This window comes from Neoarius graeffei, chromosome 5 (genome assembly GCF_027579695.1).
Source record: "Neoarius graeffei isolate fNeoGra1 chromosome 5, fNeoGra1.pri, whole genome shotgun sequence".
Classification (NCBI taxonomy): domain Eukaryota; kingdom Metazoa; phylum Chordata; class Actinopteri; order Siluriformes; family Ariidae; genus Neoarius; species Neoarius graeffei.
This window is the reverse complement of record NC_083573.1, coordinates 93859630-93887549: the sequence shown is the minus strand read 5'-3', so window position 1 is coordinate 93887549 and position 27920 is coordinate 93859630. Positions and strand designations below refer to the sequence as shown.

General features: G+C 37.6%; 1 protein-coding gene across 2 annotated transcripts; it reads left to right on the top strand.

Annotated features, from left to right (window-relative positions):
• The first annotated feature begins 710 nt into the window (after positions 1–710).
• zic1 (zic family member 1 (odd-paired homolog, Drosophila)) lies at positions 711–4875 on the top strand. Of its 2 annotated transcripts, XM_060920732.1 has the most exons (4): positions 711–2289; positions 2826–2989; positions 3573–3760; positions 4754–4875. In XM_060920732.1, the coding sequence occupies exons 1-4, from the start codon at positions 1287–1289 to the stop codon at positions 4758–4760; spliced, it is 1362 nt and encodes a 453-aa protein (XP_060776715.1). In that variant the 5' UTR covers positions 711–1286; the 3' UTR covers positions 4761–4875. The 2 variants fall into 2 exon arrangements, with proteins under 2 accessions (XP_060776715.1, XP_060776714.1); XM_060920731.1 differs by lacking the exon at positions 4754–4875 and having other exon boundaries at positions 3573–4639.
• Positions 4876–27920: the final 23045 nt, after the last annotated feature.

The following is a 27920-nucleotide window of genomic DNA, read 5'->3' as shown; positions in this document are numbered from 1 at the left end:
ACACTTTTTTTTTCTTCCACTGGTTTACTAGCCTAAAGCATCGACAGATATTTTATGAAAGTTGAATTCGTGCCAGTAGAGGAGTGGTCGAGTCTCAATAAATGCTGATAATAAAGACAGGAAGTATGTGCATTAATAAATATTTGGGAAGAAAAAAAAAGGCAGTGTGTCTGAATCAGGTGCTGTCCCTGGGTTGGGTTCATGGCTTTATTTATTTATTTATTTATTTATTTATTAAATGCAAAACGGAATTTAAAGTGCAGCACGCCCACGAAAGTCACTCAACATCATAACACTATAAACTGATTTTATGGAGAACATCAATTTGTTCAAGATCTTCGTGACCTGTGTCTTAATTTCTGTTTTTTTCCCCCAGTAAAATTTATTTATTTATTTATTTATTTGCATTTTGTGTGAGTGGGATTTCTCAATTGCGTTTGTTCTATAATAATAATAATAATAATAATAATAATAATAATAATATGTATTTTCATGGTTTTTATTTTTCACTTTGCAGATTTGCAAATGGAAACATAAAAGGGAGAAAACCTTGCATCCATGGCCTGTGCATCCCCCAAACTCTGACTTCTTCTTCTTCTCTCTGTCTCTCTCTCTCTCTCTCTTTTATTTTTTTTCTCCTCCTGAATTTCAGGGTGAAATCAACAGTCAGTCTGCCTCTTCACTATATACAATATACCGCAGATTGATGATGTAAACGGACCAATCGCGCCGGCGCTGAGGAAGCTCGCTCTGTTATTTGGTAAAGGTGAATGTTAGTAAAAGGAGGAGGAGGCCAAAAGAAGCTTACGCTCACCAATGACCGGCCACGCACGGGGGTCACGTGCTGCCCCCATCTCCCTTCCCCTCCCCTCCCCATTCATCAGGGGTGGACTGTGTGTTGTCTTTTCAATTCATTTATCTGCAGGAATGATTGCGACTATCAGTCCGAAGCAGCTCGACTCGCGGAGGAGGAGGTGAAAAAAGTTGGGGAAGAAGATCAACCTGCAGAAAGGGACACAGACGACAACAACAACAAAAATCGCGCGTGATTTTGCGCGCGCGCATCCTTGGATGAGCTGGACTTGGGGGGAAAGATTTTCCCTCTCCACTTAAGAAGAAGAAGAAGAGAAAGAAGAAGAAGAAGAAAAGTAAATAGAAGTAAACAGGAGAGTGGAGTTTTGCTTGGGTTGCATTAAGTGAGAGAGAAATAACCCCAGCAGAGAGACAGTTGTTATAGAGTTGCTGTTGCGTGATTTCTCTCGGGCTGCTCCTGTTGCGGGTTAAAGATGCTCTTGGACGCAGGAGCGCAGTATCCGGCGATCGGAGTGACTACTTTCGGTTCCTCCAGACATCACTCAGCGGGTGAAGTGGCGGACCGAGAGGTGGCTTTGGGGATCAATCCGTTCGCAGACGGCATGGGCGCGTTCAAAATCAACCACGGCTCGCACGAGCTCGGGTCCGCCGGCCAGGCAGCGTTCTCCTCGCAGGCGCCCGCCGGGTACGCGGCCGCGGCCGCCCTGGGACACCATCACCACCACCATCACCACGCGACCCACGTCGGCTCGTACTCTACGGCTGCAGCTGCGGCGTTCAACTCCACGCGGGACTTTCTCTTCCGGAACCGGGGGTTCGGAGACGCGACAGGCGCGCAGCACAGCCTCTTCGCCTCTGCCGCCGGAAGCTTCGCGGGGCCGCACGGGCACTCGGACGCCGCCGGGCACCTGCTTTTCCCAGGACTACACGAGCAAGCAGCGACGCACGCGTCCGCCTCGAGTGTAGTGAACGGCCAGATGCGCCTGGGCTTTTCCGGCGATGTGTACGGCCGGGCTGAGCAGTACGGCCACGTGGCGAGCCCCAGGTCCGATCCACACTACGCCTCAACGCAGCTACACGGCTACGGCCCCGTCAACATGAACATGGCTGCACATCACGGCGCCGGTGCCTTCTTCCGTTACATGAGGCAACCGATCAAGCAAGAGCTCATCTGCAAATGGATCGAACCGGAGCAGCTCAGCAACCCGAAAAAGTCCTGCAACAAAACTTTCAGCACCATGCACGAGCTCGTCACTCACCTGACCGTGGAGCACGTCGGCGGACCCGAGCAGTCAAATCACGTCTGTTTTTGGGAAGAGTGCTCACGGGAAGGGAAACCGTTCAAGGCCAAATATAAGCTCGTGAACCATATCAGAGTGCACACCGGAGAGAAACCGTTTCCGTGTCCGTTCCCTGGCTGTGGCAAAGTGTTTGCAAGATCAGAAAACCTCAAAATTCACAAGAGGACGCACACAGGTAACACACACCCTTATTATTATTATTATTATTATTATTATTATTATTATTATTAAAGCTGATTAAGATAATAATAATAATAATAATAATAATAATAATAATAATAATGTTCTGGTTATATAATACTTTTGAATTATTCACACCTGATGTTTTTTTTTTTTAAATCTGAGTTTATTAGACAGTCTAGACTTAATTTAATTAGACATTAATAAAGGTAAATAACTAATGCACTACCCTGACGATAGGTGTTGCGTTAAATGTTTTTAAATGTATGTGTGTGTGCGTGTGTTTTTTTTTTTATATATATAATTTAGTGTAAAGTCGCAGAAATATGAGAAAGCTGATTTGTTGTTAGAGTAAAATTATTTGCACGATTTAATTGCAGGGATGCAGTTTGAATTGTTTACAATTGATGGTGCATTTTAAATACAGCTATCGAGTTTACAGCAGCAACAACAACAACAAAGCCTGACTGCATATATACATATATATATATATTTTTTTTTTTTCTCTTTTTTGTCGCTTTTGTGCTGTAGGTGAAAAACCTTTTAAGTGTGAGTTTGACGGCTGTGACAGACGGTTTGCTAACAGCAGCGACCGAAAGAAACACATGCACGTCCACACGTCAGATAAACCCTATCTGTGCAAAATGTGCGACAAATCATACACACACCCCAGCTCCCTCCGGAAACACATGAAGGTATGTGAACACATTTGCAATAAATATATGCATCTTTGTTTTGTTTGCACTTTTTTTTTAATTGTGCATTTGTGAATTGTTCCCGTTAATGTTATTTTTTTTCTTTCTGGAGTGTTATTTACAGAGAGAGAGAGAGAGAGAGAGAATCATCTCGAGAGGGAATGGAAAAAAAAATGTTTGCTCGAATAATAGTGCAAAGATTAGGAGTTTAGAAAAGGCGTGCGGCTTTGCATTTCCTTCCTTCCCCGTTAATTCGTTCTTTGAAGTTGTTTATTTTTTGTTGCGTCATAAAAATAAACAAATAAATACCTCAACAAAGAAATAACAAAATATCAATCTGCAACAAATATATGTAATGTTGCACTTTAAAATTTAAATAACTCTCAAAGACAATTGATAGTCTTTTTTAATTTTTTTTAAACGCATTTATTTATTTATTTATTAATTATCGGCTCACTCTGGTGAAGTCTGACCTGATCGTTAGTTTCTGGAAGAAGAAATCCATTCATGATCACATGTTTCTATATGTGATATTTATATTTGTAGATATATCTACACACACGTGGTATATTTCTAATTTCAGGTTCACGAGTCTTCATCTCAGGGCTCCCAGCCGTCTCCAGCAGCCAGCTCGGGCTACGAGTCCTCCACTCCTCCTACCATCGTGTCTCCATCCACAGAGAACCAGGGCAGCAGCTCCATATCGCCTTCAGCCTCCTCCACCGTGCACCACACCACCACCTCCACCCTGGCCTCAAATTTTAACGAATGGTACGTGTAAATATTTTCAACAACAACAACAACAACAAAATAAAAGACTGCAGATTTTAAGACTGCTTGGAAATGAAAACAATCAGCCTGTTCTCGCAAGGACTCTTAGAGGAAGAGAGAAATTAAAAAAAAAAAAAAATGGAGAACCTCGGTTGTTTTCTGGTGATGTAGCAGAAAAAGATGAGTGCATGGACGCGGTTCGAGGCCGACCACAATAAATAGACTAAAACGTCTTTCCCTGATATACATACATATATATATATATTTTTTAATTTTTTCTTTAATTGTTTTTTTCTTCCTTTTTTATTTTTTTATTATTATTATTATTAATTTTTTTTGTGTGTGGTATTGGGAAAGAGACTGGGGATGGATGAGTTGCATGCTACATACAAGCAGGTAAAAAAAAAAGGAAAAAAAAAAGATCCCTGCCTTTTTTTTTGTACATAAAGATTTACCTAGTTTAAAATGTAATATTTTTATTTTGTAAATAGTCATAATACAGTTTAAGGGAATTTGTGAACAAGAAGAACAAGAGGAAGAAGAAGAAGAAGAAAAGGAAGAGAGAGAGAAAAAAAATGTGGTCCCTAGATATATGGAAAATGAGATGGCTTTACGAATATTGCGATGATTTTAGTCTTGACTGAAAATGGAGAATGTTATAGTTAATGTGTACCAAATGTGAATTACTCAGTATTATTATTATTATTATTATTATTATTATTATTATTATTATTCTACCGTCTACACGTTTACCTAACCGATTATTAGTATTAATGTGCTTTTGTATCCAGTGCAACATTTCGTCTAAAGTCCAGTCTGAGTAGCACAATTGTTGTTATTTAATGTCATGTCGATAAATTGTGTAGTGAAAGCCTGAAACGTGTCAATCTTGTTTATGTATAAGTGATATAAAAATATATAAAAAAAAAGAAGAGAGAGGGAAAAAAAAACATCCTGTCTATTGCAATGCCACTTTTTTTTTTTTTTTTGCAGGAAATGATGCCCTGCATGTATTCCGGTTCAGGTTCCCATATTGATCCGCATGTAAAGGACCCGGTTAATCATGTTATAGACATCTATAGGCCTTCTCGGTATTTATGAAGAAATGCGTTTGGTAGGGTGTGTAAAATTTAGTTTTCCAAATAATGTTTGGTTACGATTTCGTACAATATTAAAGGAATTAAACGTACAACATTCAGTATGCCTTCAATACTTTTTGTTTGGGGTTTTGGTTTGTTTGCTCAAACATATGCACTTAAAAATTTTTTTTGAAAGCTTGATAGAAATGTCAAGGTTCTTAAATTAGACTAATACATAATATTATATATATAGCTTCACAGAAAAACACAATTATTATTATTATTATTATTATTATTATTTGCTGATGCTGCTGTTGTAAAATAGACATGTAAACCTGACCTGAACTTACAATTTAACCCTTAACATCTCAATCCCATTCAGGACACAATGTGTATCCTCTAGTCTCGTCAGGACTGGAGGGTAATTGCATCAGATCGCATCCCTTCTTTGTTTAATCGCATCACCTAATCCAGCAAGACAAATTATTTAAAAGAAAAATAATTATCAATTGTTGTCGAATACTATTTCAGTGTGAGCACGATCCGATCGAGTCCCTCGTGTCGTGTTGAGCACATTTGAACCTAAACGACAAGTCGTGACGAATTGTATTTTATTTTATTTAGAGCGTCAACGTGGCCTCTGCTAATTTGCTGACGTTGCTTAATTGTTATGTCTAATTATGTCCTGATCCAATAGTTTTGCAGAAGCGTGTGTGTGTGTGTGTGGAAGGGAAGGAAAGGAAAGGAAAGGAGAAGGAGGAGGGAAGGAAGGGGGAGGGAGGAAGAAGGAGGAGGAGGATGGGTGGTGGTGGGAGGGGGGGGGGGGGTTCTGTTGCACTTAAAGCCAGAAGTCTGAGAGAGTCAGTGCTATGGGCTTTTGTTCCTCACTGCTTTGCTTTGCTTTGCTTTGCGTGCTTGAGCGCCCCATTAGGCAGAGATCACATCAAATAGACGACTCTAACTTCAGCATGCAAGGAAATAATAATAATAATAATAAAAATTAATAATAATAACAATCATAATAATAATGACCAAAAATATCTTTAACCTTCGGCCTAAGCGTGAAATTGGGAGAATTATTCTTTTTATTTTTAAAATTTTATTTCAGGGTCTAAAACGCAAAACAAACTGAGCAAACTAAACTCAGGCTTAAACACACACACACACACACACACACACACACACACACACACACACAAGGAAAGGATTTTTTATTTTTTTTTAAATATACAGGCTTCAGGAATTGCATTTTATTTTGAGGAGTTTGAACAGCATTTACACTGGAGTCATTCATTTCTGATTATTAACCCTTAACATTCCGAATTAATTCTATCATCATCATGCCTGGTAAATGACCATCAGTGTTGCCCAGTGTAACTTTTACACACCAAATGGACTTTTTTAGAAAACTACAGAGATTTAGATTTACTTGTGTCCATTTTGATGTAGATGCACAATCTATTCGATTTTTTTTTAATTGCATTTGTGCTCTACAGTGTCAAACAAACAAACACATCTGGACTATTTAGTAGTGTGCACTATAGGCTGCACTGCTTACATTCACCTCCTTTAAAGGTGCACAAGTGTGCAAATCAAGCACGACTGCACGGAAAATAAATAAATAAATAAATAAATAAATACTAAGTTAAAGGATGGATGGGTAGCCTATAACATACCGTGCTGAGGAAATAAGGAAGGGAATACGGTGCGAGCGTGTGAAGTCTGAGGTGTTTTTTTTTATATACCCCCCCCCCCCCCCCCATAACATTCATATTCTCTTTTTCACGGGTTATTAGGTCTTGAGATGTGTGAGTGATGGTAATAAAATGAATTGTTCGACTCTATTTAACACTCGATATCTATTCTAAGGTTCTGGTACATTTTCATTCATGCACCGTTAGACGAGCAATAAAAAAAAAAAAAGTGTTATGTATTGATCTATACAATGAAGTGCGCGTGCGTGCGTGCATGCGTGTGTGTGTGTGTGTGTGTGTGTGTGTGTTCCATTTCTGTTATTGGCTGCCTTCAGATAACATTTTATTATTATTACTGTTTTTCTTTGCGCAATATCGAGCAGCGGTTCACTAAACAGTTCCTCATAGTCGGTTATTATTATTATTATTATTATTATTATTATTATTATTATTATTATTATTATTTTCTATTTTATTTCTGTTCTGGAAAAAGTCCATGTGCAGGTTACAGACAGGAGTCTGGTACTGAGTCAGAGGCATTAATATTTTAAAAGTTGTGCAAGGTCGAGGATTTTTTTGAATGGATTTCTACATTAACACATCACATTGCAGTTGTAGGGTTTGAAAATTATATTTATGTTACATGATAGATAGATAGATAGATAGATAGATAGATAGATAGATAGATAGATATTGAGTCTCCATGCACATTTACAGCTCATGAAATATATCATGGTTTTTTGAGTATATATATATATATATATATATATATATATATATATATATATATATATATATATATATATATATATATATAGGGTTAGTCAAAATTATGTGAACACTTCAATGGTAGAAACCATTCATATGTGCAAGATGATTTACAGGACCGTCTCAACCTGTTCACCTTCGTGTTCAACACACAAAAACCAGCGAGCAACAATACAATTTAAAGAATAATAAAAATATTCCATGAGTGTTCACATAATTTTGGCTTGGTCAAAATTATGTGAACACTCCTGGATTATTTTTCTCCTGCAGATAGATGTACACCATGGGTGACAGATTAAATGGTTCTGTTGCTCGCTGGTTTTTTGTGTGTTGAACACGAAATGGTGAACAGCTTGACTGTCCTGTAAAATCATTTTGCACATACGATGTATATTTTGTTTTTATGTGTTAACCTAATTTTGACCAACCCTGTATATATATATATATATATATGAAAGACTGATTCATATCCAAAGTGCAACTCCATGTACCTATGCACCATACACACACATAGCAATGAGAGCAAGGAGCTACTGCAACTTTCTAGAACTTTCCTTCACACAAATACCTTCAGACATGCGTCATGTTTCAATTATTTACAATTAAGAGTAGAAATATTTCAACCCTGTTACACTGAGCATGATTTTTCCCATCAGTGGAGACACATGCGTGTGTGCGCGTGTGTGTGTGTGTGTGTGTGTTTTCTATCGAAGCTATTACAGCTCGAGCCCAGTTCATGCGGTTAGCACACAGTCAGTGTTGACTTCCCAACATGGCTGCAGTTAATGTTAGTAATGTGAGCACCGGAGAGAGAGAGAGAGAGATGTAATGTCACTTCATAATGCACATGCCTTGAGCTGCAGTTATACACAGAGTTCCTTCATAAACTTCACTTTATTTGTCAAATTTAAGTTTGAAAGAAAAAAAGAAGGGGGGGAAAAAGGAAACATCTTAAATATGAAGATTTTGCCGATGCATTTGATGATTGAAGATTATTCAAACTGGTTGAGAAGTGAGATGAATCACATTTGAGAGCGTAGCGTCTGCGTTTGCACGAAGGTGTTTGCACACAAAAACAAACAAACAAACAAACAAACAAACAAACAAACATAAAAAGACCTGGAGTAGGTTATAATGAGCAGGCATGGAATACAGTTATTGCATGTATTATTGCATTGTAATAAACATATGTATAATATATGTATACTGTATGTACATTTATGTTATACATTCATGATCACATTTCTTAGTGTCTTGTCTCATTGCACGGGAGCACTGGTACAAAGAATACGCTACAAATGAATGAATGGATGAATAAATGACATGCACAGTGGCTTTTCAGAGATGCATGCCACATTATTTCCCCCACTGAAAATTAAATCTTGCTGGCATTTCTGGCCTCTTGCTTATCCCTGACCTTTGGCTGACACCAGGCCTGTCGGTTTGGGGTGTATGTGCTTTCACGGCACTCGCCAAATCCTTTTCGAAAAGTCACCAAAGTGAGTGCATTCTCCCATCTATCTCCGCTTCCGTGGGAAAGACGTCCGTGGCCCGAAGAAGTCTTGACATCAGCATGGAAGGGGATTCAGATTCAATTTTTAATTATTGAATTATTCATAGCAGGGAAGAAAAAAAAAGTGGTGTGGGAATAGAACACACATATCACAGCAATGTGTTTGAGATTATTGGGGTGAAGAACAGACAATGACTGTTGAGCAAATCCATGGAAGAAGAAGAATGCTACTTACTGAAAGCACATAAGGATTGATGAGAAATCGACGAGAGGTTAGTAACACATAAAAAAGAGAAATGAAACAGAATTGAAATGTTTCCAAGAATAATAACCTTTACTTTTTAACAAAGACATCAACAAGCATTGAACAAATATCAATAACATCATCAATGTTGTTGTTGTTGTTGTTGATTTCATTCTCAACAACAACAGACCTTCGGTTCACATTGCTAAAGAAAGAGCCGTCAACTAACATGAGTCATAAGGTTTTTTTTTATGACCTCTCGAGCATCAGTCGTGTCATTACGCTTGGACCACGGAAGATTGGTGAAGCCACTCGCAAGTGTGTGTTGTCGCGTTCCCTTGACAGTGTTGCTAAATGGGGTCATTCCAATTAGTTGTTTGTGACAGGGGTGTAGACTTCTCGCAGGGATCTTCACACTATATTGTCATGTCAAGGGATTGGAAAAGTCGACATCCCAGTGTCCTTATCCACGAAATACAGTACATGTGCTGTAAGTCAGATTTGTGTGTGTGTGTGTGTGAATACTCATATACACTCTAAAAAATAAAGGTGCTTCAGTGGTTCTTCAAATCTCTGGATGGTTCCATGGAGAGTCAAAACTCTGTGATGAACCATTACATTATGTGAAAGGTTCTTTACATTGGAAATGGTTCTTCAGAGCCTGGCATTCTCTTACCATTTGCTGGTCAATGCACATAGGCTATGTTTACACAAATCTGTCTTCACTGCTCAAACAAATGGTTTAAATGGTTCTTTAACCTCCTAGGGCTTAGCGGTCACATGCGTGGACAGCACTTTATGGAAATTCGGAACAAGAATCCACATATGTGGACATACTTTTTCTCTAAAAGTACATCTTATCAAAAGATGATGCTTAGTTTTTATTCTAATCAGGTTCTAATAAGCCCAAATAGCAAAGAGAAATAAAAAATGCATGTAAAAAACAGCTTGGGCCTTAGGAGGTTAAAGAACTGTTGCATGAACGGTTCTTTGAAGCCCTGAAAAAGGTTCTTCTATGGCATCGCTCTGAAGAACCAGTACTGGCCCCATTATTTTTTAGAGTGTATCTATAATACCTATTTCAGATTTAATGTTTATATTCTTTAAAAGATGAAACACACATGCTTGACCCTTCCATATGATGAAACTCTCGGTTGAAAAAGAGTCCCAAAGAGTCCGTCTTTACCTGTTCTTTCATCAGAAGCGAGCTCTATAAAAGACAAACATTTCTCGTGTGTGTGGGTTTTTTTTCCATGTCGTCTCATTACGTCAGACGGTATTTTATTTACCCGTCACAGATGAGGCAGCTTGTGGACATCTGCTCTTTTAATTGCATCTCATCAGTATAATAAATGATAAAATCTGGAGGTGAAGCACTAGATTGGAACATTCGGATAATGGCACTTCAAATAGTGCCTGGAATGGTTATTTGTTAGGGGAGTAATTTGTAAACTTAATGCACTTTATAAAAAAAAAAAAAAAGGCATCTTTCGTGTCTCGGTGTGCTTCACTGGACAAACATTAGTACGCATTTATAAGAAATGCATGGGCAAATCCCCGGGATCCAGATTAACAAATACATTTACTACGTCTTGTTTGCCACATTTTGGCTCTTTACACTCCAAACCAGCCTTTTGTTTCAGAGCATCAGATGTTTTTATATCACACACTTAGCAATCGCATATACTGTGAATCGATGATGCACGTTTTATTTTCTTCTATTCATCATCATAATCATCATCATACATGATATAATAAAACAAAGACAAAGCACTGATCTGACCTGCAACTGCTCCGTGATTTAATCAGAAATGCTTCTTCATGTGAAATAACACCATCTCAGGCTTCCAAGAAAGTTTTTTAAAGCTCCGACCTGAGCACGGAGAACTAATTAAAATATGGCGTAAACAATTGGTCCAATTAACATAATCACTGACCTCATTAATATCGTGCACTGAACCATGGAAGAGAAAAGGGGTTTTATTTATTATTATATTTTATAATTAGACATTGAAGATATGTTTACGATTTGAGAAAAGTGCTGATTTCAGAATCAGACACGCCTTGACATCATGACTCGATATCGAAATTGTCATTGTCGAGCCAAATTTTAAAATTGTATTGAAACAGAAATGCTTTTTTTTTTTTGACAATTTTCCATCACCGGTTCAACAAGAGGCTGTTAAATTTTCCATTGAAATTCCATGAAATGAAATTATTTTGGTCGTGTTGGAAATTCTTCTTGATTGCGATGACCGTCGAGGTTCTTCATAACCACAGAATGGTTCTACGTATCACCAGAACATTTTTTTTTCAATCACATGATATGTCTCTCAGCTTTATGATCTGTGATTTCATGAGTTGATTTAATTTTCAAACCCGAACTCAATTTGTAAAATACTACAGAAATTTTGCTTTTACCCTTAAAAAAAAAAAAACATTTTCAAAGGTTTAGTACACAAACATCACAGAAAACGCCTTGATTTACATTCAGAATTACTTGAGCTGCGTTTCCGGAATAACACAAATCGATCCGAATGTCCAGACATGTACAATTGTGCGAGTACTGACCTTCCGGCTGAGCGTGGATTCTCGAAGTCGGACATCCGGGTCACTGGTCATGTGACTTCCATGACAACCCAGCCGCCATATTGGTTTAGGTGAAAGGGAGGGAGAAGCCTGTTTGTGTAGCCTGGCAAGCCAGACTAAATATGAATATTTAGTCTGGCCTCGATCCATAGACATTTCCGAAGCGGGTAGGAGGAACAAACCGCTGTCTTTCAAACTGTCTCTGTGCATATAGGCCAACGCTCTGACCAATCAGCGCAACAGTGACTGTGATGTAGTCAGAGCGACAGAAAGCAGTGGGGGAGACCTTGAAATTAAATAATTTTTCAAAATGCGTATTAATTAATAAACAGGTTCTAGATATTAAGAAGTTTGGAGATAATGACCACAAGTTTGGAGTCTGTACCACATACACATTTTTTTCAAGTGTTTTTCAAGGGTTTGCTTAAACTGTTTTTGAGAGTTTTTATTTAGTGGTGTTTGGTGAAATAATTTCCCTTAAATTTAAAATAACGGGAAAATAAGAAACAATCAAAAAGTAATGTTTCAAAGCTGTTTATTAATTCTTCGTACTGCACAAACTAGCCCCATCCTTTTGGCTACGAGCGGAGCCAGCTGGTAGATCAGACTTTTGCCATACACTGTAAAAAAAAGAATAGTTGAGAATACTTGAAATTTCAAGGCAACAGTCTGCATTAAGAATTTTATGTTTTGCCAATGATGTGCCCATGATAATCCAAACTATGATAAAACTGTTATCTTTATTAAGAATTCTTAATTAAGTCAATTTTCAATTCCTCATTCTGCCAACGTAGATTTCTCTTTTTGCTGAACAGTGGCATTCACAGTAGTACAAAAAGGCAATTGAGGTTATCAGACTTTTTTGGGGGGCTTTTTTCACCTTTATTTGGATAGGACAGCATAGAGACAGGAAATGAGTGGGAAATGACCTTGGGTCAGAATCAAACCTGGGTCCCCGGATTTATGGTATGGCGCCTTATCCACCTGAGCCATGACGCCATACCCACAATGTGGGTTTTAAAAATTTTTGTAATTGTGTAGAACAATGAAAAAAGGCATGTATAGTTTAATGATAAATTGTGATAACCTCAGGGGCGTCATGGCTCAGGTGGATAAGGCGCCATACCATAAATCCGGGGACCTGGGTTCGGTTCTGACCCAATGTCATTTCCTGATCCCTCCCTGTCTCTCTCTCCCGCTCATTTGCTGTCCTATCCAAATAGAGGTGAAAAAAGCCCCAAAAAAATCTAAAAAAAAAAATTGCCTTTTTGCACTACTGTGAATGCCACTGTTCAGCAAAAAGAGAAATCTACGTTGGCAGAATGAGGAATTGAAAATTGACTTAATTAAGAATTCTTAATAAAGATAACAGTTTTATCATAGTTTGGATTATCATGGGCACATCGTTGGCAAAACATAAAATTCTTAATGCAGACGGTTGCCTTGAAATTTCAAGTATTCTCAACTATTTTTTTTTTACAGTGTAGCCGGTCGGCAAAACAGCGAAAACATCCTTCTTGAAAAGGAATGAGCGGAGAGCCTCTTCCTGCTCATGTTTCAACAAAAACTCCAAGTCTAATTCTTCTAAAACTGATTCCAAAGCGGAGTCAAACGAGCGCTGTTCACTAGCCGTAGCCATCTTTCCTGTTGCGCTTTCTCCAGCGTCGTGCAGCTTTGTCGTCACTCCTGCAAAAGCCCGCCCAAAGAATCCAAACAAAAACCTTGCGTTGTGATTGGCGGGCACGATTTGATGCCCGGGGTGTTTTTGTTTATATGGTGCAAGGCTAGACCCATTTGCTAGGCAAAAAATATTTTTGGCCGCTAGGCGGTTGGGTCTAGTTTACTAGGCTACTGTTTGTGTATTGTAGCAATTTAGTTCAAATTTGAGAGTTTTTTAATGCTATTAGCATGCCTAAAGGCTGTTGTGTAGCAGGCTGTACAGCCAATTCAATAAAAAGTGAAGGTTTAAAGTTTCATATGATACCATTATCGGGTAAAAGGAGAGAAAAATGGTTGAGGGCTGTAAACAGGTGTGAAGTGAGAGCTGATGGATCTGTTAACTATGGAAAGTTATGGGAACCCAAATCTAACTATACATATGTACAGTATGTGGTCGTCATTTCATCAATGGTAAGTGAAGAAAAGAATTTATAATAGACACGAGTTTTTAGTGATAGTAACAGCTCTGTTATTGTATGAGTTAATTGCCAACAAATGAGCAGTAATAGGTGAATTTGCCACAATAAACATTCTGAAAACTTGCTGACGCTTCATAATATAAATCTGTCTGCAAAAACCCATAAGTCACCATTGTTTTGACACCTGTCCCACCCTTGCTTGTACGGACATAACTCCAGTCCAACAACACTGATTTTCAATTTATAACGAGCTAGATCCTCAGCAGCTAAACTATCTTGATACTGGTAGGACATTCTAGGAGTATATTAAGCTAAAACTAACGAAATCTTACTAAAATCTGACTAAAACACTGAACACTAACAAAGTTGGGTAAAACATGTTTTCACCTAGTCAAATATGGAGCCTGTTGTCATGTGTTCGTGACGTCACGCCGACTACGAGAATTTTTCACGAAGCGAGTCATGGTGGAGCTTCCATCAAAGAAACAATTCAAGACAAAATATAATCTTCATGTCGTTTTTTCCCCCATCATTTTGGATTTAATGCAGTATGCAACACATCACAATTTACTAGAGCGGCGGCTACAATTATCGACAGTCCATAATTATCGACACCTTTTCGGATTTAGCAATAAAAAAACAATCTTACAAAGGTGAGTTTCAGTTAAAACAGTTATTTTTATTGGTTAATTAATCAACCATAAGACGCCCATCGCACTTTGATCTTGTCATCTGATGACACAGGTCGTTTTTTAGCACGAGCAGCAATTTGAGGAAAACCCGGACGTTATCATAATCGCAGGTAAGCATGGTGGAAAGATCATGGACATGTTTTACTCATCAAATTCACCGATATTTCATGATCTCCTCGTCGAAACCTACTTTGTTTCTTACTCTTTCATTTGACAGCCGCCATTTTGTATCTAAACGTGCGTTTGAGAATCACGTGAGGCGTCGATAATAGTGATCACTTTCACCGGTGTCCACCATTATCGACACCCTGTGGAATTAAGTGACGTTTACAACTGTTATGGATCGATCTTTGTGTAACATTGTTGAAGTAAATGAAGTACTTTAAAGAAATAAAAGTGCTGTGATTTATAATATATTTTTTTCTGATTCATAACAGAATGGAATGTTTATAGAGTATTCGGAATTCGATTGCAGTAAATAGAATTAGACCAGATTTAAATTCCTAGCAGATAAAAAATGACATGCTTGAAATATTCAGATTTTTCAATTCCATTCAGAAAATATAATTTTTTTTTTGCAGTTTGTTGTAAATATCGACCACATATTACAATATCAGTCGGCATTTTATATTTTGGTTCGAGGAATGACATGCGACCTTTGATCTGGATTGTCATGTGGTTACAATATCAATTCCCTGTTGATATTTATTGGTAAACTACAAAACTAGAAATTAATACAAACAACAACGAATAATTAACAAAATGTGATCTACAAAAATACTTAAAGTGGGTAGAAAATGGAACAAAAAGATTTTCTGACGCAGGTTAAACATTATCAGTGCATTTGTTTACAAACTTTAGAATTACTTCCTCATTTATGGAAACACCGACATCCATATATTTCTATAAAAGATATTTTTTACTAAATATAAGACAATGTAAAACAAATTTAAAATAAAAATTATGTTTTGTTAACTTAATACCACATTCGGATTATTTTTTAAAAAAATAAATAATCCTCTGGATGTCGATAATTGTGGAACGGTGTCGATAACTGTAGACAAAGGTGTCAATAATCGTAAAACGGTGTCACATGATCTGATACGCTCAATAATCAGGAATCAACTCAGTTTTTTCTTTCTCCAGTGGAAGTTTGAGTAATTATTCATGCACAATTTACGTATTGAAAGTCTTTTCTACTTTTGCAACGGCCAAAAGATCGTTAAGGTGTCGATAATTGTAGCCGCCTCTCTAGTTATTGCTGAAACAAATGGAGGTAAGATTACCTTATTTTATGCGTGGTTATGTTCATAGTTACTAAGGATTTTTTTAATAGAAAGTAAGGATTTTGAGACGCTGTAGTACAGATGCCATCTATGTTGAAGGTTATAAAGTAAATCCTTACAAAAATATTGTGTTTATTGTCAATAATGTCAATAATGTTGTAGTATTTTATCATGCAGTCTCAATGATTTTAAATTGATGTGGTGTTGGTGCTAAAAAAAAAAGAAAAAGGAAAAAAGCATTACTGTATATAAATCATACCTCAGCACTTTTGAATTCTTGAATCTGATTGGTTGATTAATTTTCTGTAAGAGCAGCTCTGACAGTAGTGCAGTTGTAATTCAAATCACAGGTTTATGTGCTAATACATTATTCTTACATTATTACTTTCTCATACATTATAGTTTCTATAGTAACAAGAGAAAAAAGCATATTTAAAAGTTATTCCACGAAATCGAGTCGCACATGAGCTGATAGATGACAAGGTGCATAGCACTGAGATTTTAAGAAACAGAGCATTTTTATTTTTATTTTTTGCAAATTTGATAAATAAAACCTTTGCACAAAACGTCCGACAAAATAATTTCCGCTTAGAATGTAAACAAACTGTGAAATGATCGTCGCAATTTGTGAAACATATGATAATAATAATAATTCTTGAAAAATTAATTTAAAAAGATACATTCTTACCATCAAATACTTTTATTCCATATTTTGTTTTTTTTTGTATTTTTTGGTTTTGTTTTCGAGTCGAGTTTTTATTTCGTCCTCGGTTGGTTCAGCAACACACTCCGCCATTTTGTTTTTCTCTCCTCACAGGATATGAGCTGATATCCTAGTAGTAGAGTAGCCAATCAGAGTGCACGATTGCTCATGTCTAGTGAATGTGGATAGAATAATCTGTAATAACTTAGAAGACAAAGTGAAGGATTGTTTAGAGCTGCGACAACATAAGTGATGACAGGAAATAACCTGTTTTTACGTTAACCTTAAATATAAATATAGATGGATAATAAAAATGTATGATGTCATTTAACAATCTCTGGCAAATTGGTGTGGTATAAGAGGAATAAAACCCAACAGGGCATGTGGTTAGAGGAAGATAATCAACAACATGGTGATGTGATGTTACCTAAAGCAAAGACAATTTACAATATCTATCTATCTATCTATCTATCTATCTATCTATCTATCTATCTATCTATCTATCTATCTATCTATCTATCTATCTATCTATCTATCTATCTCTATTTGCATATTAAAATCCATAATATCAAATAAGTAACACATGCAGAGTTATTATTTTGAGATTGAAAACAGAAAACAATAACTAACAAAGAAATGTGTAGGAGGAGCCAGTGAAACCCATAAGGGCTTGGCGAGTGGCCCTCCTACAGTGAGACGTTCAACATAAAAACTGAAAAGTAAGGAAATACAGATAAATACAAACAAAAGCTCAACAACAAAATTAAAAATAAAATTAAAGCATGACGAGTGTAATAAGAAAGGTGACAATAAGCTGATGCACAGAATATGATAGTGAGAGCGGTTATGATGTTGTATTGTTTAATTCATCCAGCAAAAAGAGAATGGTTCATTTCTTAAATTATTTTATACTGGTGGAATTTCTAATATGAACTGGTAATCAGCTGCAACAGGAAGGAATTGAACATTTTCTTCTTCTCTTCTCTTCTTCTTCTTCTTCTCCTCCTGCTTCCTCTTCTTCTCCTCCTCCTCCTCCTTCTCCCCCTGCTCCTCCTTTTCCTGCTTCCTCTTCGTCTCCTCCTTCTCCTGCTTCCTCTTGTTCTTCTCCTCCTCCTCCTTCTTCTCCTCCTTCTCCCCCTCCTCCTCCTGCTTCCTCTTCTTCTTCCCCTCATCCTCCTTCTCCTCCTTCTCCCCCTCCTCCTCCTTTTCCTGCTTCCTCTTCTTCTCCTCCTTATCCTCTTCTTCTCCCCTTCTTCTCCTCCTCCTCCTCCTCCTCCTCCTTTTCCTCCTTCTTCTTCTCCTCCTCCTCTTCCTCCTCCTCCTCCTTGTTCTTCTTCTTTTTCTCATCCTCCTTCTTCTCCTCCTCTTCTTCTCCTCCCCCCCTTCGTCTCCTCCTCCTCTTCCTCCTCCTCCTTCTCCTCCTCCTCTTCCTCCTCCTCCTTCTTCTTCTCCTCCTCCTCCTCTTCTTCCTCCTCCTCCTTGTTCTTCTTCTTTTTCTCCTCCTCCTCCTTCTTCTCCTCCTTCTCCTTCTTCTTCTTCTTCTTCTTCATGACAATGTTCCAGTCGAGAATGCTGCAAAAGCATTCATAATGTTCATAAACACATTAAACATTATTCATAACTGATTAGTTTATAATCATAGTTATAATCAATTATTATTATTATTATTATTATTTGCTCCATGCATTATAACTAGTCTTTATAACAGTTAATAACACTGAAGTAATTCAGCTTAGTTTCAGTCACAGATACACTGATAAGTTCAGTAACTCTTTCTTATGAAGGTCAAATCAGTAATATAATAAAAACACATTCATATCAGGTAACAATGCTTAAACATTTGTAAGGCATTATAAGCATTATTGTAATGCATTGAAGTTTATAAAACACGATGCATTTGTTTAACATGATGCATTATATGTAGTGCTCATAGCATGTTATGATCACCAGCGTTCATGTTGCATCATGCATTATGAGAAGACATAATGGCCATATAAAGCTTAATAAGCAGTACTTATAGTGCATTATTGTTTTTTTAAGAACATATAAATGCTTTATAGGCAATGCACCAGACTGCAATGCCTTTTGTGAAATAATTATTCCAACATGTATAATGCCTTATGAATGCATTATAACATGCAAAGAATCTATTGATAATTTCTTATACAGTATATATACTGTCTATGACCTTGATAGAAAGTGTTACAAGAAGGTTTTATTTATTTATTTATTTTCCCAGAAAGCAGAAAGTCTTTAGCATGACTTCGTGAAAATGTCTCAGGTATAATTAATTAAAAATAAATAAATAAATAAAAATATAAATTATATATATATATATATATATATATATATATATATATATATATATATATATATATATATATTATCTTGTATATAATACATCATACAGAAGCTTGGTTTCTTGGGTATTGTTGTTATAATGTGTTATAAACACTACTTATAATGCAGCATGTTAACAATTCATAATGCATAACTATAAAGTGGAGTGCGTTTTCCTAAACATACATAAATAAATAAATAAATAAATAAATAAATAAATGTTCATTCTAATGCATTCATAAGTGTATAATTATTTATGAATGCATTATAACAATAACATGACATGAATGTGTTCATTAAGATCATCATGCAGAATGTGATCCCCTATAATGGCCTGTGAATGTGTTTATAACTCGTTACAGTGCATTCATAAGTGTTAATATACATCAGTATAATTGTTTATGAAGATATAGCAGTGCTTATAATGCATTATAAAGCTTAGATTATGTGCCAATGTAAAGACACCTGAACAAGATCAATCTAAAGTGGTGAAAATGTCTACTATGATTTTTCTGATAATCAGTTTGGGATTAAAAACTACAACAACAACAACAAAAACTGGGCTTGGTTTCTTTGTTACTAGAGTTAACAATAATGTCTTATGAACACTACTTATCATGCTTAATAGTTTGTAATGCATAATTAACAGTTATTCTACAAAATCGAGTCGTACATGAGCTGATAGCGGCTATAATCCATGTACGACAAGATTGAGTGGAATAACTGTTTTATTCTATCCACATTCACTGGATTTTGAGAAACAGAGCATTTTAATTTTTTTCAAATTCGATAAATAAAAACTTTACACAAAACGTCCGACAAAATCATTTCCTCTCAGGCGGACTTCTTATAAACCTATCGACGGCTGCATGAATTGACTTTAGTGTTGGTTTTGTTGTAGAAAGTGCCGTCTTGCTGTTGTGCTGTCGAGGTATAGAACAGCTTGAGATGTTTATTTAATTCTTCCTTGGACATTTCAGTTCTATAATTTTCAAACTTCTTTGAGGTTTTGAGCAAGTCTAAAAAAATTCAATTTGTGAAAAATGCTATAATAATAATTCTTGAAAAATAAAAAAGATATGTTCTTACCATCAAACACTTTCATTCCATATTTTGTCACTTTTTTTAGGGTTTTGTTTTCGAGTAGAGTTTTTGTTTCATCCTCATTTGGTTCAGCAACACACTCGGCCATTTTGTTTTTCTCTACTCACAGTATATGAGCTGATATCCTAGTAATAGAGTAGCCAATCAGAGCGCACGATTGCTCATATCCAGTGAATGTGAACATAATAACAGAAGATACCGATTTTTAAAGAAATGAGTATATCAACGTGTATAATGCATCATGACTGTATTATAATACGATATTCATAGAACGTGTTACCGAGCAACTGAGCAACTTTTTTCATTTTGTTGTAAACGTGAAACGTGCTTGTTCACAGATGTTCTCACAAGTTTGCGCTCTCGCATTTTGTACAATCCACGATTTGGAAATATAAAGTACTCTACAAAAGTCTTAGGCACCATTTTTTTTCTTTTTTTCATATGAACTTTGTTGTAGATTTCTGTTTTATAACTTTATCGAGGGGTGGCACGGTGGTGTAGTGGTTAGCGCTGTCACCTCACAGCAAGAAGGTCCGGGTTCAAGCCCCGGGGCCGGCAAGGGCCTTTCTGTGTGGAGTTTGCATGTTCTCCCCGTGTCTGCGTGGGTTTCCTCCGGGTGCTCCGGTTTCCCCCACAGTCCAAAGACATGCAGGTTAGGTTAACTGGTGACTCTAAATTGACCGTAGGTGTGAATGTGAGTGTGAATGGTTGTCTGTGTCTATGTGTCAGCCCTGTGATGACCTGGCGACTTGTCCAGGGTGTACCCCACCTTTCGCCCGTAGTCAGCTGGGATAGGCTCCAGCTTGCCTGCGACCCTGTAGAAGGATAAAGCGGCTACAGATAATGAGAAGAGATGAGATGAGAGAACTTTATCGAGTCAGTATCAGTGGTCTTTCAAGATGGACCTATATCCAGGAATCATATAGGAATTAGTCAAAGAGCAAGTTTGGGGCTATGTGCTCATGATCAGAAGGTTGTGAGTTCTAATCCCAGCATGCAAGCAGGCCTTGTGTGTGATCGTCGATTGTGCAAAAGATTTATTTCAGAATTAAATTCAGACTTGATGTTTTTGGTTTAAAATTATTTCACTGTCATGTTGAACTTTGTTTACTTTGGTTAATGGAGTCCCTACAGTACTGTGAAAAAGTCTTTGGTACCCTATTTGTTTTGTTTTTTTTCATACAAGGTTTGTTATAGAATTCTATTTTCGGACTTCTACATTATCGAGTCAAAACATTACCAAAACATTTTAGAGTTCCAAAAGTTCATTTTCCAGCATTAAATAAAAAAAAAAGTTTGCATCTGAGCAGCATATTTAGATAAGAGAGCACTTTACACTGTACAGATAAAAAAAAAAATAAAGCATAATGAAAGCTACTGGGTTTTGGTGCAAATTAAAAGGAGAACTGAAGTCATTTTTAAACTTGCTTTATTTCTTAATTAACGTGTTATTCAATTATGTTTTCGGTTTTAGTAACCTTATATCGTGACTCATATTGGCAACTAATCGCAATTAAATATTATACTTATCCGCCTGCGGCACGGTGGTGTAGTGGTTAGCGCTGTCGCCTCACAGCAAGAAGGTCCGGGTTCGAGCCCCGTGGCCGGCGAGGGCCTTTCTGTGCGGAGTTTGCATGTTCTCTCCGTGTCCGCGTGGGTTTCCTCCGGGTGCTCCGGTTTCCCCCACAGTCCAAAGACATGCAGGTTAGGATAACTGGTGACTCTAAATTGACCGTAGGTGTGAATGTGAGTGTGAATGGTTGTCTGTGTCTATGTGTCGGCCCTGTGATGACCTGGCGACTTGTCCAGGGTGTACCCCGCCTTTCGCCCGTAGTCAGCTGGGATAGGCTCCAGCTTGCCTGCCCTGTAGAACAGGATAAAGCGGCTAGAGATAATGAGATGAGATGAGACTTATCCGCCTGTGCGGTTTTTAGCCGTGTTGAATTTAGCTCGTTCGGTCCATGGCAGGCGTCGCTTATCCGCGTGATCTTCAAGAGACTTGTGTGAGACTTCGAAACGTGAAGTGTCAGCCAGGTGTCAGCGCCGCCATTTTGAAAACTGTTTTCCAAACGAAGTATTGCACAAAAACGAGTTTAAATGATGATTACTGCCTACTTTTTTCAAACTTTCCTGATTGCCATCCAAACAAACAAAACTTCTGACTTGATTACGTCAGCGTTCGAAAGAGGGCGCGCGTGTCTTTTGACAGTGTTGGCAGATGTTGGTGACTTTGATTTCCGCTGTACATTTTACTTCCGTCCTACGATGTCTCGCACAGGTCTCAACGAATCTTGTTTACGGCCATTGCTTTGACATATTGACTGGTATATTACAGAGCATATTTCAAACACTCATAACTTGCTACAGCAGCGACAAAATAGCGATCGAAAATACATTCCGATATTTAATAAAATGAGATAAATAGAATTTTGATAATAAAAAATGTGCCTTCAGTTCTCCTTTAAGAAGCGACTGTGACAGTCAAAGTGCCCAGAAGAACTGTGGCTGGTTCCGGAAGATGCTCAGTAAAACCTACAGCTCATTTCCTTATAAAACTGACACTACTAATTTTTTATTTATTTTTTTAACCAAAGGGTCGTCTCACACCAAATACTGACTTTACTGACTCACAAATAATTGATTTATGATGTCTTACTGCTTATATAATTTTTTTTTTTTAAAGATGAAACATTTTTCATTATTGTAAAGCCATTTTTGGTCTCCAGCATTTCTTTACTGACCCAAAGGTTACAAATACACTGATATTCCCTTAGCGTGGACCAACAACACAATACAATCCACAAGATTCATCACCATGGACATGTTTAATAATATTTCTTTATCAGGAATGTGTATTGGTTGTAGACGAAGGGGAATTGTGGTTGACACTGAAGAAAGTGGCCCACAGAAAATCTGTTATTGTTCAGTGAAAAATATTTAACGCAGGCGTCAACAAGCTTCTTTAAGATATACTGAGAGCTTTCTGGCCTTGAGAGCATGTTCTCCGAGACATCATTAGAGGGCTATTAAATCGCCATGAAGATTTAAACAGTGTTAATATTGTTATTGCATTGTTCTGGAATAAAACCTACCGTACACACGAGAGCTCCATGACCAACGTAACACTGTTTAGTAGTAGTAGTAGTAGTTATGTTGAGATGTAGCGTAAGTTCCTTCACCTCACGACATATCCATGTTTAATAACGACTCACGTAAAACCGTGCTATTAATAACACCGTGTGTTAATTATTCATGAAATGAAAGGAGGGTTTTATTGCTTTTTATGGCAGTCACCATTCTTTCGTTGACATATTCCTATATAGACGGGAGTAAACATTATTCCTGAATATGAACACGACTATGAAGGCTCCACTAAATGTAGAGAACATAAGGAGCATTAGCAGTCTGTATTCGGCAACCAGAGCATGATTGATAATTATCGTCCCTGAATGCTTTGGCTTGGTCCAGGTGGCAGCCATTTTTTATGTTTCTTTCTCTTTGCTCTAATTAATTACTAATTGTTTTCAGCACCTGCACTGGCAGAGAGGGGCCATATTTTTATTTTATTTTTTTTTAAGAAGTGCTGCTTGACACCAGAAAACAAGAAGTAATTTAGATCATAAGCTGTTTTTCTTACACACCAACCTGACCTCGAAACAGTCCCTGCATTAATAATAATGTGTGGGATTTTTAAAGTTTAAATTGCGATGTCATACATGGCTAATGATAGCAATTTTGAATGCTAATAAAGTTAATTCTTGTTAAAGCATAACAAAAAAAAATTATGAAATATATATTTAAAAAAAAGAAGAAGAAGGAGAAAAAAAACCCCAAAAACAAATAACGCTTTGTGGGTAAGACACAAATTTAGACGTCTGGGGGAAGAGTGCACGTCGCTTCACCACAGCGTGAGGCAGTATGTGTGTTTCCATCAGCATCTGTCTTTGGAAGAAAACAAAATCTGCCCTTCACCAATGACAACAGGAGTCCCTGTTGTTTGATTCGAGTCCATCACGTTATTGATTCTCTGACGGCTCTGAACAAATTCGAAAGAAGAAGCCTGGCGGATCGTACCGCTCCATGCACCATATGTCCACTTTAACATTATATTCGTTTATTTATATATTTATTTTCTCCTTGGTTCTTTGCTTGAGAACTTACGACTTGGGGGAAACATACACAAGATGGACCGAATCCATGCCAGGAATTTGGTCCAGGAACTTTTCCAGCTGGCTGCGGGTGAAAAGCCAGGGCTTCTTTCATAATCTCTGAAGGACAGCTGGGTCATGTAGCCACGTGTATTGCTCTTGCTGGATCACTTCACTGTGTTTTACTGAGCAGGAAATTCCCCACCTAACCAAAGCGCACTGAATCACACCATGATAAACTGTCGCTGTAGTGAGGATTATACCGTGCGCAAGGTTGCCGATACGTCTCTTTGCACAGGGTAGTCAGTGCAAGGTCACAGCTTTCATTGGTGAAATTAATATGTGGAACTCTTACAAGACTTGCGAACCATCTGTTACGCATAACGGTAACAAGGGATCCTGCTCGGCTGTAAAGGCCTATAAAGCCAAAGATGAGAAATATTTGCAGATGCTGGTAGAGCAGACGAAAAATACAAGCGATTCTCGACGACTAACAAAAGTGCCGAGTGCCAGGATTTAATACGAGTCACATCTCTACAACATATTACAAGGTGTTTGAGGTCGCCGCTGAAAAATAACGAAGATGATAACATTCCACTTCAAAGGCTGTGGTGTTCTGTTATAGGAAAATAATCAACGATTGGGGGTGCAGTTCACTCGTCATGAAGTTCTTCCTCAAACAGCACATCACATCCTGAGAGATTGACTTTTTATCCACTTAGAGTTACATTCGGCATTGTGGAATGTCCACGAAACAACTTCAGGTGACACAGTAGCACTTTCATATCCATAATTAACTATGAACACGTTCATATCATGTTATAATGCATTCATAAGGCATACATGAAACACGCTGTTAGAACTATTTATGAAAATGTCTTACACTTTATAGCTGTCATTATTATCCATTATGAAGCTATCATGGTGCAGTAAAAGTAGTGTTTATAACATTATTATGCCTTATTATTATATTATTATGTTTATAACATTATAACAGTGTTTATAACATTATTATTATATACTTATTATTATACATACAGGACACGTTTTCAATGGAATAAAAACATGTGATCTATTCCCTTCTAGCGCGTTTCATTCATTTGGTTTGACAGCATGCGATATTGTTAGCATATCGCTTATCCTACGTGTATTACATCACTCTACCCAATGGAGAATGAGCATTGAATATTGTTACAATATTGCACGTTGTCAAGACAACATGATGTCACATGTTGGAGACATAAAACTTACATGCTAGCGAGCGAGTGGGACAATTTGTAAAAAATGGCCACCAGGTTTGCGTCGTTAAATACAGAGGATTTTGAGAGAATTTTGGCTGCCAGGTCACCCCGTTGTGTGTAACTGTCGAGGTTGATTTTAAAAGTAACTAAGTAAATTACACAAGGAAAATAATAATAATAATAATAATAATAATAATAATAATAAATGCCTTTTTTCATGGTCTATCAGATATATTCCATTCAGATACCATGATATTGAATGAGTCAAAGACATGTCTTCCAGGCATTGCTAAATACCCAAGACATGTCTTGTAGGCATTGTTAAATACCCAACACATGTCTTCCAGGCATTGCTAAATACCCAAGACATGTCTTCCAGGCATTGCTAAATACCCAGAACATGTCTTCCAGGCATTGCAAAATACCCATGACATGTCTTCCAGGCATTGCTAAATACCCAAGACATGTCTTCCAGGCATTGCTAAATACCCAGGACATGTCTTCCAGGCATTGCAAAATACCCAAGACATGTCTTCCAGGCATTATTAAATACCCAAGACATGTCTTCCAGGCATTGCAAAATACCCAATACATGTCTTCTAGGCATTGTTAAATACCCAAGACATGTCTTCCAGGCATTGCTAAATAGCCAAGACATGTCTTCCAGGCATTGCTAAATACCCAAGACATGTCTTCCAGGCATTGCTAAGTACCCAAGACATGTCTTCAAGGCATTGCTAAATACCCAAGACATGTCTTCCAGGCATTGCTAAATACCCAAGACATGTCTTCCAGGCATTGCTAAATACCCAAGACATGTCTTCCAGGCATTGCTAAATACCTAAGACATGTCTTCCAGGCATTGTTAAATACCCAAGACATGTCTTCCAGGCATTGCTAAATACCCAATACATGTCTTCCAGGCATTGCTAAATACCCAAGACATGTCTTCCAGGCATTGCTAAATACCCAAGACATGTCTTCCAGGCATTGCTAAATACCAGGACATGTCTTCCAGGCATTGTTAAATACCCAGGACATGTCTTCCAGGCATTGCAAAATACCCAAGACATGTCTTCCAGGCATTGCTAAATACCCAAGACATGTCTTCCAGGCATTGCTAAATAGCCAAGACATGTCTTCTAAGTAGTAGTGGTTAGCACTGTCGCCTCACAGCAAGAAGGTCCTGGGTTCGAACCCAGCAGCCGACAGGGGCCTTTCTGTGTGGAGTTTGCATGTTCTCCCTTTGACTGCATGGGTTTCTTCTGGGTGCTCCAGTTTCCCCCACAGTCCAAAGACATGCAGGTTAGGCTAATTATTGGCTCTATATTGACCGTAGGTGTGAATGTGAGTGTGAATGGTTGTCTGTGTCTATGCGTCAGCCCTGCAATGACCTGGCGACTTGTCCAGGGTGTATCCCGCCTCTCGCCCACAGTCAGCTGGGATAGGCTCCAGCTTGCCTGCGACCCTGTACAGGATAAACAGTTAGGGATAATGGATGGATAAATAAGACATGTCTAAGCCCTTTTAATTTATAGTGTAAGGTCAAACCTCATTGATAGTTTTGATTCAAAATATTCATAAATATAAATGACAGTAGCAGGGTGGGTCATGTTGGTACCGGTATGTCAAAGATCCAAGGGTCAGTGTTCGATCCTGAGCTCCTGTGTGCAGTTTCACATGTCCTCCACATGTCTATGTACCGTAGATTTCCTCAGGGTTCTTCAGTTTTGTCCCATCTCGTAAAGACATGCTGGTAAGTGGATTAATGAAAGCTTGTGTACATGAATGGATAATATAATGGCATCATGTCAAGGGATGTGTTCCTGTATTCGTGTTACTTCTTCTGTTTTGTTCTAGCATGGCTTCCAGATGAGCCAGAATTGGACGAGGTTATGGACAACCAAATTATCTTTGAGATAATGAATGAATGAATGAATGAAGCAGGTAGACGGAGGTTTTCATCCATGATCCCTGACAAAGCAATAGCAGATATTAATTTCAGATATTTATTTTTTCCCCACATATGCTGTTCGGCTCTCGGTTTCAGAAGCTGTAATAAGTTATATTTTGATGTACATGACACAGTGAACTGAAATAAACACTGACACACCAGGCTGTTTCTTATACATGGATTTAAAACCTCTAAAACCATCGCTATGTAATTTGTTTCAAAATTCTTTTTTCGAAATCCAGTTCATCCTATTCTGCTTAATTTTAGAGCAGACACCTGCACCAGAGCTGCAACAAAATGTTCTTCAGCTCCAAGCACTTCATCACAGGCAGCAGCTTGTGTTTGTGAAGAGTTCATGAACAGTTTAGCAGCTTCCACATGCATGACTGACTCATCTGGGAGGAAATAAAAGTCGCAATGTGTCATCTGACTTGTTTCTATCCAGGGTGGCACAAAAACAATGATTGTTGTTATTAAATGTTGAAGGAATTATTGAAGAAAGGATAATGCAAATGTGGTTATTCATCATAGCTTGTACAATTGTTCACCAAAAAGTGTAAAATCTGGTTAAAGTGTGTGATATGTTAGGAATGACGAAAAAAAAAAGTTTGGATGAGCTGTCTAATTCAATGTTTTTTCTTTAGTTTTATGAATTAAAAGGCACTTC